Here is a 12251-nt window from a genome sequence, read left to right as displayed (position 1 = left end):
AATATATATTTTCTCTAATAAGGGATGGCTGCAACTGTCATTGAATCCCTTGGTTGTATTCTTCAGGATGATATAAGAAGATAGAATTCAAAATTAAACAGGAAGATAGATATGAAAGATTGTCACATGGGAGTTTAAGTCCACTTTATACAAACCTCTATGTACCTCCACCAGGGTATTAAACATGTGAGTGTGTGATGCTTGATACGTAGCGTACCCATGCAATGCTAATAATGTGTATTTTGTATTTTCTTATTTATTTTCTTACTCTGCCACTTTTGGCTAATCACCCCTATGAGGATGGACAGTATTTGTATTTGTTATTTAGCATTGCTTTTCTGTTACTGGTTAATCGCAGTGATGAGTGAAAATTGGATGAAATTCATGAAGGAACACTCACAGAGAAACACACATGATCACACCAGAACTTGAACACGGGCCCAGCAATTAATGTACCTTGCCACCAAGGTTGCTGATCAGAATGTTTAAGTTGCATTTCCTATGTTGGTAGAATATAACCCTATGTCCTGAATGGTATCATTCAGGTATTTCTTAATTACATGCTGTACATATGAGGTAATCTGACATATTTTGTGTTCCTAGTCTTGTATTTCTTGCCATTGTACATCTTTTGTTGCTTCACTTGATTGTATATTTTATGCATTTTATCTTCAGAAAATTGATTACATTACTCTTTTCTGCAGACTTTGGCAGACATGACGGTATGTACAGATCTGTTTATTCCTCACTTCTTCCTGTCACGTTAGTGTTACTGCCAGAAGTGCAACTACCATGCCACAGTGTATCAACCTGTACAGTGGTGCCATCATTGGATATACAGGGTGTTCATAAAGTCCCGGTACCATTACAAAAAAACAACATAGCTCAGAAAATACATGCAATAGAGCAATGCTGTTGATTGAAAAATTAGCTACAACTCTCCACGTTTATATGCTATACACCTCAATGTGCGCCCCTCTAGTTGCTCTCAGAACATCAAGGCAGTAATCCACTTCTGCCCATACATGCCCCAGCATATCACCAGTAACAGTTAGGATACTCTCCGTTATTCTTCTTCGAAGAGTAGCAAAATCTGAAACAGAGTGCGGTAACATATTGACATACTCCCAGAAGAAGAAATCCAAGGGTGTGATATCAGGAGAGCGCGGTGGCCAGGGAATAGGTCCATCACAGCCTTTCCATCTGTCAGGGAAATGCCTATCCAGAAGACCTCGAACATCCTTGGACCAATGAGGCGGTGCCCCATCTTGTTGAAAAATTATGGTTGGCTGGAATTCCTCCAACTGAGGAAGAAGGTACTGTTCAAGCAAGTCGTAGTAAATGTTTTTTTGGTAATGCTACCAGGACTTTATGAACACCCTGTATAATTTATTAGGCCTGATCTCATACCAATGTGTATCTGCACTAGCCAATACCAGTGGTATCAGTATCAGAAAGTACTGGTATTGGTCAGATTTTGTTTACTGGTCAATACTTTTCGCATACTTTGGTTTTTCATGGGTCTGAAAAATGCCACGACAATTTGCAGTCAGATTATCCTGGAAGTTGAAGTTTCAATTTATTTTGCACTAATATTGCGTGTAAAGAACTGTGTTTTGTGATTTATAATGATATTTTAATATTCTTATGTAATTCTTGAATATTTTGAAGCAAAACACTGGTTAATTGATGCATATAATTGGAGTGGAATTCTCACCTAATAATATTAATAAATATTATGAACAACTTTCAACTGTTAAAATTTTCAACATTGATATCTGTAAGAGTATTAGTTCAGCCCTATAGTTCATCATTGTTTTTTTGTTTTTCTGCAATTTGTCTGCCCTTGCATAATTAACACTAAACTCCAATGATATCCTGTTGTATGTACAGTCATGGATACTTCTGGGTTGTAACGATTCCATGAAAGTCAATATGATTGTTACAACCTAGAATTGTACATCTTCAGCACATTTCCACGTGACAGGGTTCAAATGGTGGACAAAATAGATTGGAGTAGTCTCTGTGGATGACAGCCGTTACTATGCTCAATTAGCAGAGCCAATTTAACTGGGAGGTGGGGTAACAGAGGGACTCACCCAATGCTACTGTGCCATGGTGCCTCAGAGCAGACAAATTAAATGTTTGAAGTAAGTATTGAAGCTTTCCTGACAACGAATGATGAAAATATTCTCTCGGGCTATCGACCAGGTGAGTTGTGGAATAGATTCCAAGCTTTCGAGAGCTAACGTCAATCTCATCTTCAGGGTAGAAGTGCAGTCCTGAGCTGAGATGTTCCGGACACATCGGGAAATCCGGACACATCAGGGGACACAGATACACCAGGGAACCGGGACGAAGCTTACATGAAGATAGCCATCCTGCCATACACCGGAAATCTCTCCAGAATTATAAGCCGAATTCCAAGGAAGCACAACATAAAAAACATTCACAAACTACTGTCGAAGATCAGAAGCCTACTACACAACTCCAAGGACGATTTAGGACTTAAAAACACCTGGAGTTTACCGTATTATATGCAAATGCAGTAAAGCAACATTGGGAAGATGGGCAGGACAATAGAACAGCATTGAAAAGAACACCAAAGCTACATCAGGAATTTCCAACCAGAAAGGTCTGAACTAGTGGAATCAACGAGGGACATAGACCAGATTTCAGTAACACAGAAATTGTAGCCAAATCTTCAAACTACTGGGACTGCATCATAAAAGAAGCAATAGCTATTAATGGGGAAAAGGAGAATCTCAATCGCGACATGGGGCTTGAACTGGACTCAGCTTGGTTAGCGATAGTTGCCCAGCAGTGTGGACGTAGCAGACACTGCACCCGATTGGTCCACCATCTACACTGGCAACCCCCTTCCACAAATGTTGATGCTCAGGACTGCACTTCTACCCTGAAGATGAGAGTGACGTTAGCTCTCGAAAGCTTGGAATCTTTTGCACAACTCACCTGGTCGATAACTCGAGAGAATCTTTTCATCAAATTAAATATTTATTAATTACCATGCTGTTTATCAGACTTGGTAACACACCAGGAAAAATTCAATCTAAATGTGTGAATAACATTCGTACAGAGGATACAACTTGAAATCTAGCCAGAAATTCCCAAACTGTTAGAAAGCCCGAAATCTAGCATACCTCCTTGTCACATTTTCCATCCATTTCTGATCAATGCAGAAAACTCATTATCAACCCCAATTAAAAAGCAAGCTCTTATGCTTTCCCACATCACATCAATTACATTTTCCCAAATTGACCATATCCCAAACAAGTGTATCCAGAAATTAAAATGGATTTTTAGAACTTCTCAGTACTGGTACCCTAAATGTTCAAAAGTAGCAGAGCTACAGTTACTCGTTTTAAAAAGAACTCGGGTACTGATACTTGAAAAGTAAATAAGCTTCTTTTATGGTTACTTTCTGTTGAAAATTTTCTTGCAAACTAATTACAAACAAGCAATTAGCATTTATGGTAATAAAATAAATATATGAAGGCTTACATATGTTTTATTTATGTCTCTGGTACATAATATAAGTCTTCATATATTAATATTACTACAACAAAAAATAGGATGGAAAAAACATTGTAGAAATGGCAAATTGTAACGAAATGGTGATGTTCTAAATTTAGCACCCAATTTAGTAGGCAATTTTATGAAAATCCTTTCTTTATCATCAAGAGAAGAAGACACAGTTGTAAACAAGGTTGCCAGATTTAGTTCTTCCCCCACATTAAAAATTTTCAAGTTAACAATTTAAGTGTCATAAAAGCAACTGTTGGTAACATTACTTCTTTTGCAAAAAAGTAACTGTTACAGTTACTTGCTTTTAAAAGTACCATATTTATGCATGGATAATGTGCATATGTGTATAATGCGTGTGCGTGTATAATATGCACCCTGGTTTTTGATGGGAAAAAGTGACAAACAATTATATATCGTATATAATGCGCAGTACAATCTAGTTTCAAGAAATGGCTTTCATAGTTGTAGGTCGTAAAGCTGTTGCTATGCGGATCAAGAGTGAATGACATCATATCTGTTCAATGATTCCATTCACCTTTTCAATGTTGACCATGAGGAGAATATCCTGTTGTGTAAACAATAATGGCACTGCTATTCTTGGTTTCACAGAACGTTACATTATAAAATGAAAAATTGTGGAACATGGCCTTCAAACTTTTATATGTGGTTTTGCTCATTCCTTCTTTACTTTTTCAAAATAAAACTTCAAAATACTTTTTTAGTGACTAACATAACAGTTAGACGAAGCACATTGAGGACCCTTAAAATAGCAGTTAGCAGCAAAAGATTTCTTCCATTAAGGCATTTACGCACTCCACATATATCATATTATTTGGCCAGTAATACATTATAATTACATTACATTTTCCTTATCTTTTCTTTCATTCAAAGTACCATAAAAATCAGAATGTTCCTTCATTTTGTGATGAGGTTATTTCTCAACTGCATTTCACATTAGTGTTGCTATCTTGAATGGAATACTGTTGCCATATTCAGAAACTGCAGGATTTAAGCTTTACAACAATATATAATATGATAGGGTTCCATAAACATGAAAAATCAATACAAGTGTCACAAAATCATGGAATGACCCTGTACGGTTTCATGTTGGCTGGCTGAATTATTCCGTGCATAATACGCACCACAGTTTTTAGGGGCATCATACCCCCATCACATCATACCACTCGCAGTTTTCGACAGGCCTGGTAAACCACATTTTGTTGTTCCGCCTCCAAGGTCAATCTGGACTTGGCAACCCTGCATGTTGAACTTGTACTATCGTTTCACACTCTACTACTACTTCTCTTCTACATGTGAAGATATAGCAGAAATTAAAAATTCTTCCAGTGTTGGGTGAGTGTTTCTTTTTATTTGTTATTTAGCCCTTGTGGCACAAAAAAACTTGTTTCAGTTGTGGCAACACTCACTTATTGGCTTCCTGTTACGCAAGATGCTTGCAACAATCAGCCTTCACAAGTGTATTTATTACACAATTGCGTCTTTTATTCCCCAAAACATGTTTTTTTACTAGCTCGTAAACAGTATAATTCTCTGAAGATGAGTGGTGGCCTGCATTGTCAGTGCTGATATATATGTATAAATTATAAAAATAAAAATCCATAGGTGACATGGAAAGGCAAGCATTTACTTTGAAATAACCAGGTGAGTTTTACTTCATAGCATTTATTAATTACAAACTTTTTATGTAAGCATGTTCTTTATATATATGTATAAGTAGAGCTCCAATGTTACATTTATGGATTTTACACTTTACTGCATTATACATTCAATCTTTATTATTGTCCCTGTAGAGCAAAATGTCATAAAATTTACCCACATTATACATTTTCTAGCATTTTTAGTTTCTTCATGTAGGTCCCATGAAAAACATAAAATTGAGATTTCACTGTGTACAGCTTTTGTTACTGATCCAACAGCAGTTTTAGCTTTGGACGAGATACTTTTCCAGCAGTGGACAAAGGTAACTCATCCAAAAATACAACTCCTCCTCGAAGATGTTTGTAGTAAGGTGTTCTTTCTGAAATGTATATTTGTTTATGAATAACTTAAGACAAAGCTAAAACTATGCAATTAAAGTGATATTTCTTTAACTCTTTCAGTACTTATCCTGAATAAATTTGGGTGTCAAATTCCAGTCTAATATTTTTATCCCATGTTTGTGACCATCTTCATACCATAATGTATTTATCTCTTTCTCAAGACCGCTAAATGTCAATCTCATTTCTACATAGTATACCCTGGTATATTGTCTTGTACAAATAAGTGCATTTTGCAGACTAGGAAGGCTCTGGCATCTGGGTTCACGGCCAGTATAATTCCGTTCCATGCTGTCCTGATTGTCCTACATCCATTTCATCTTATAATCATTCATCTTCATCTTCAAAATTAGCCAAAGTGGCAGAAAAGCGAAGTAAAAATAATCAATCAATTATCATGAAAGAACTCATGTCAGGATTTTGTGTGCTCATATTTTCCTCAATAGATGTCATTTGAAGCATGATAAAGCAGTGCCTCTAGTGCATGTCAGGAAAGCCTTGCGTCCTGCTTGAAATGTGTTGGTTAATCTCTTTTGAAAAAAATGTTGCATTTATCTCTGGGTAACTTTGGAAACAGAGTTTTTGAGTGATTCTGATGACACATTGAGCAGGAAGAAGATTGTAACTTACTGCAAGAATCAGGCAATGACAATTCCATATCTGATGAGGAATTTTCACTTTGACATGACTATTGCCTAATGTTCGCTGTGAATTATTTCTTAGTTGCATGACAAGCTTTCTGTGACTAAAAATAGAACACTGTAAGTTAGAGTAATAGCACTAAATAAAATATTTTTCACCAAACTTGTACAATCCTTGAACAGAAATCCTGATAGTTTTTCTTGTATGTACGCATAAATCCTGATTGCTAAGATTTGTATTTATACTGGAATTAGTAATTTGTATACAGCCAACGATAAATTGAGATAAAAATTCGCACTTTTTTGGCTACTATTTGTGTATATTTTGAGATTTGTGAATGGAATATGTACTTAGGAATTGCTCTTTCCTGGCAACACGATTTGAACAAGTGTTATAAGGTTACCAGTCAGGTTAAGCCAGTGATAGGTAATCGAAGAACACTTGTTCGAAACACGTCCCAAACATGATATACATCGCCAAAATATTGTGATAATATATTGCTGACATGGTATAAATCACCAAAATATCTTGATGATATATCATCTAGTTGATATCACCTGGATGATTTTTTTTTCAATATCGTGATAATATTGCCTGGACTATATATTGCCCAATACCGACTCTGGTAACCCGAGAATACTTGTTGGAATATGAACAATTCTAAATTAAAATAATAAAAATCGATTATCATATGGTTTATTTTACTCTGCATTTCTGCCACTATTGGCGCAAGTGAAAAAAAAGTGATTAGTAAAAAAATGAGTTTTCCCTAGGAAAACCTTAAGGGATCAAAAGGAATGTGTGGGTCATATGACATTATTTTGTGTATGTGTGTGTGTTTTAAATGTGATGAACTAAGGTTGAAAGATAAAAGATGAAACCTAATCTCTGATAGGAAAATGATGCCGGAATCGGAAAACAAAGCATAAGGTATTGAATGAAAAAGAATAGGCCACTACAACACTACCGAACCACGCAAGCTAGAGAAAACTTGACACCTACAGTGATTTGTAAATGATGTATCTGTAATTACCTTCTACATATTTCTGAAGCTGTTTTTCCGTAACATCATAGCCTGGCTTCTTGACGATGTAAGCTCTTGGAAGAGCAGTGCATTCTGGGTCTGGAACTCCAATCACAACTGCAACCATCACTGCTGGATGAGTTTGTAGTAGAAACTCTATTTCACTTGGGGAAATCTACAATTTAGGTAAAATAATATTGAATGTTATTTTGCTTGCTGTTGTAGGCATATAGATTCATCAGTAAAATTTAGTGCAAAATTCTGCCATTTTGTAATAATTTTTAGGGATAATCTCCATACCATACTTTTTTAAAAAGTAAATGTCATAATAAGCAACTTCTTTTGCACTGCAGTCACTTCGAAACACATTTATTAAAGAGATCAATGAACCATTCAGGTTCTCCAAGGACCATTTGGAATTTTACATTGGATCCGTAGAATATTGGTTATTTGTTATCTGTATCAGGAAATTTTATAACTACCTTGTCAGTATTGGTCAAAATTTCCTCTCGGCCCATCCCTAATTTATTGTAAACTGATAAATATATTAAACCCACAATTTTTGTTACTTTGTTAAAGAAAATTTCAGACACAGCACACAGTGACTACTTCACAGTAAAATCTAACAAGCAAATGGAATTAATGCAACATATAAAAATTAGCAGAAGTGAATCCAAGATTGCATAATTTATAGTATTAATGTCATAATCTGATGTACAGGGGATGGACAAAAATATGGAAACACCACGATATTGGAACGGATGATATCGACGCAATTTTTCCACTTGAAATTGGATGCGGGGCGACATTTTTTTGTTTTGTGCCATGAGATAGGACCCTGTCCAACTGGTAGGAGTCGACAGTTACACTGTAGATAGCGAGCAGTGCAGTTGATACTGAATCATGTCGGAGCTGACAGTGTTTCAAAGAGGGCCAATTGTTGTCCTCCTTGCAGGGGCCTCTGTTGCCAAAGTAGGCATGTTATTTGGCATATCGAGAGGGACTCTATCCAAGACCATGATGACATAATAGTGTGTCCGGAAAGACATTATCAGATAAACAGCTGCGTGGAAGAAAATGCACACTGCGTGACAGAGACAGACGGACACTGAGAAGGTTTGTGACCATGTTTTGCATGAAGAATGGTACAAGATCCCATTATCCACCATTCAGGACTTGCATTTGTCCATTCCTCGGAGACTGCAGGCCGTTTTGGAAGCTGAAGGCGGTCCTGCACCTTATTAGCTACAGCATTCCGGCTTTTCTTCGCAGGTGTTTCCATATTTTTGTACATCCCTGTATAACCAAATGAACTCTTGGGAGATGCTGGGAGACCATTTTATTGGAAGGGAACTATACAGAAAAGTGATAATCTTTGATTTTTTAGCCTTGATGTAATGGAGTAGAAAACATTTGTTGTGCATGTAACTACATGCAATTCCTGAATGAGAATTACGGAAAATATTGGCTTTGATAATTTTGTATAAATGTAAATAAAAATCACTCGACCACTGATAAAGAGACTATTGAAGACAGAAAGGAAGAAAGATTACTATTAATTTTTAAATGTTTCATTGAGTGAACACTTTAATTTTAGACAAAAGAAGGGTAAAAGCATCTTAATTTTATATGCTGTGAGAATGGGGCAATCAATGAATTTAAGATAGCAGGGTGTGTGTGATCTCTATGAATGTGATCCCCCCCCCCTTCAAAGATCCTTAATGCTCTAAGTAAAGACTTGGCATTATTTAGTAAAGTCTCGAGTTTTCACTTCTGTTTCCTGCCGACAATGTATTATCATGTAAGAACCAGAGGGATGTAACTCCAATTTAAATAAGGAAATAATGTATTCTTAGGAATATTCCTGAGTCTCAAAAAGACTCTGTAAACTGGAGATATGTGACACCACCTTACTGTTAAGGATTAGAAGTGGAGATATGTCATTCTGCAAATAGAACTCTTCAGAGGTGTTTTAAGCAAAACTGCATTTTAGGAGTTACGTTCCTCTGGTCGTCATACGACGATATGTTCTTGTGTGGCATGCTGCCTTCTCTCCTAACTCATTGACAATGCAGAACACTGCTCAGCTTAAACAATGATACTGTCTATGAGCTAGTAAAAAGACCCTTGCGGAGGCTGATATCTATTGTTGCAAGAACCTTGCATGACAGGAAGCCAATAAGTGAGTGAGTGTTGCCACAACTGAAACAAGCTTTTCCACTCTACAGTGGCTCGAAATTCAGTTGAGATCCCACACAGCTGAAGAGTGGCTCAGAGGACTGGCTCCAGTCAACATTCATTTTGACATAAATCCAAGTTGATTGAGTTGGTGTTTTAAGTCCACTTTATACACAGTAAAGCTAATCGGGACTGAACGAACCCGGGACCCCTTGATTACAAGGTGGCAACACTACCACTGCACCATCGGGGAGGCCCAATAAATTCAAGTGTTGACAAAATAATGCAGAGGTTTTCAAAGGACAAAAGGAGATTTTACTTTCTTCTCTAGATGTAAGGCTGTATTTTTGTTAAGGTCCTGAAATGTTATTTTTAACTTTTACATTTCCTTTTTGTGAGACATAATATATATGTCAATTCTTGTTTTATGGAAATTAAAAATATGACAAACTTTGTTATTAATTGTGGTAATCAAAACAATTAAAAATATATATCTCTCCTCTCAATCCTTCTACTCTCCACTGAATTGCCCTGTGGGTCCACTGTCCCTCTCTGGAAGAGGAGATTGATCACCTTTCTGATCTCCTTCCTTAACCTGCCAATAACAGGCTCTTTTATATAGAATATGTATCAGTAGCTGCAAATTCAAATATATTTTGGAGCACGAGATTAACATAAAGAACATTTTTATATGTGTATCAACTTCTCTTGAGAAATTTTGGACAGAGAAGAAAATGCATTGCAACTCTAAACTAGACACAGTTGACTATGCTATGTAATAATAAATACTGTATAGCTTTTCATCCTTTTATCTGCTATTTCTCTCATGTGAGCCAATCTCTCTTACCAGGATTGCTTTCGAAAGACAGAAGATCCTCTACAGCTTTTGAGCTAAAAAACAGTCAATTTTTTTTATCACAAAACAAAAATTACTTCTGTATCAATTAACAGCATTGACTAAATAGTACTGTATTTTTACTCATCTTTCTTATTGTAAAAAAAATTAACTAAATAACGATCTCTGACACTAGGAAAACCACAAGACTAAAAACTTAAATAAGTATAATTAATTAGTACTTCAAATTTGTGATTCATTAACTAAAAGTAGTTTGTGGATTGTAAAATTACTTACATGATATGCTTGGTATTTGAAAGTCTCCTTAATTCTTCCCTCAATATACAAATGCCCATTGTCGTCAAAGTAGCCAATATCTCCAGTACAGAACCAACCTTCATCAAATGATTCTCGTGTCTCCTGTTAATAAATAGTAGGAACATGTTACTGAAATATTTATTTTATTTCTTTTGTTTTGAATAACCATGCATTGTATTTACTACTAATATTCTTCAATACAAGAAATAAAAATCCGAATTTCCTTGTTTGGAGTATCAACAAGTGTGGAAGATTATACTTGCATATTATACACATGCATACATGCACACACATATACACCGTGTATAAACGATGGTCAAACACGTCTACCAGTAACAGCATGAATAACTATGCAATACATTCTAATACATAGTCGACTCTACCATATCGCTGCAGATTTTAAAATTCAACTAACAGTGCATAAATTTATAAAACACAAAAATTTAAAAAACACATATTGTACTCATTATTTTTTAAAAATAAGGAAAATAAAATATAATTTAAAACTGAATTTGGAAATTCATGTGGCAGTTAAAAATTTTCAGGTGCCATGGAGACCGGGTGCCTTGTATTTTTATAACTCTGCTCTTAGGATTTTTTAGGCACGTTTTTGGCAGCACTTGGGAAACAGTAACAGTGACAGTAACAAAGATCATGTTGCCTCACTGTGCTTACACTTTGCCTGAGTATTTTTAATATAACTAAGTTTAAATGCCCCTCCTCTCCTGAATGAAGAACACAGGGAAAAATTTGAAGATGAATGAAATGTTTACAGAGACAAGGTAAGGAAATATGTTTACAAACAATCTAAATATAACAGGAAACAAGTACGTAGTTACCTCTGGTTTCTTCAGATATCCCTTCATAACACAGGGGCCCTTAACTCTAATCTCCCCTCGTTTTCCCTTTCCGACTGGTGTACGTGTCTCCACATCAACAATCTGAAAAAAGAATGAAAATAGTGTTGAACACACTTATAAATCAAACTATGCTTGTGAGAATTTTGCTGCAAATAAATTGCAATGAGCATTAGACAGTAAAGCATACCACTTAAATATTAACGAAAGGAATGAAATATAAACAAGAAATTATTGTAAACAATAAATATACATAAACACTAACTGTATTACATTAAAAAATGCAGGCTCAACCAGAATTTGAACCCAGTTCTCTGGCATACCATGCCATTGCCCTACCAATTGAGCTACCGAGCTACCCTTTGTGACTTTGCCTGTGTGAAAATTGTCGGTGCTACCACAACAGGATCTGTTGCCTTTGAAACACTTGATGTTGACATTGGCTGGTTTCTCCCAGTGTAGAGATGTAAATTCAGATAAGTAAAATGCAATGACTGTGTGTGTGTGGGGGGGGGGGCGTTGCCCTACACATTTTCCTAGCTTTTGCCCCTGCACTGTGGTTTCTTAATGCTAAGGTCTATCAAGATAAAGCAAACCATCCCTGCCCACAGTTTTGGCAGCCAATTGCTGCCACTGTGCAATGATGATGTTAAAAGGGGGCATAGAAAACCATGCTCCCATCTACAGTTTTTAGAAAAAATATTTTTGACTGTCAATATATGTATAATTGCTTCATATATGATATTCTAATTTTTATGTATCCCAATCTTATTCTCTGCCTCATAGGCATGCGC

The 12251-nt window shown here is 36.0% G+C and overlaps 1 protein-coding gene across 1 annotated transcript in view; it reads right to left on the bottom strand.

Moving 5' to 3' along the window:
* Window positions 1-5468: 5468 nt before the first annotated feature.
* The window catches only part of LOC145997237 (uncharacterized), a 28347-nt gene continuing 21564 nt past the window's right edge, over window positions 5469-12251 (bottom strand). The window contains exons 9-12 of the mRNA XM_083134099.1: window positions 11440-11541; window positions 10580-10702; window positions 7279-7444; window positions 5469-5584 (exon numbers count right to left, since the gene is read on the bottom strand). Coding sequence (XP_082990225.1) covers window positions 5469-5584; window positions 7279-7444; window positions 10580-10702; window positions 11440-11541 — 507 coding nt within the window. The remainder of the gene's footprint in view (window positions 5585-7278; window positions 7445-10579; window positions 10703-11439; window positions 11542-12251) is intronic.

Source organism: Lepisma saccharinum, chromosome 1 (assembly GCF_977018435.1).
Source record: "Lepisma saccharinum chromosome 1, izLepSacc3.1, whole genome shotgun sequence".
Lineage (NCBI taxonomy): Eukaryota > Metazoa > Arthropoda > Insecta > Zygentoma > Lepismatidae > Lepisma > Lepisma saccharinum.
The sequence above is the reverse complement of the archived record's forward strand: the minus strand, read 5'-3'. Positions and strand labels throughout refer to the sequence as shown.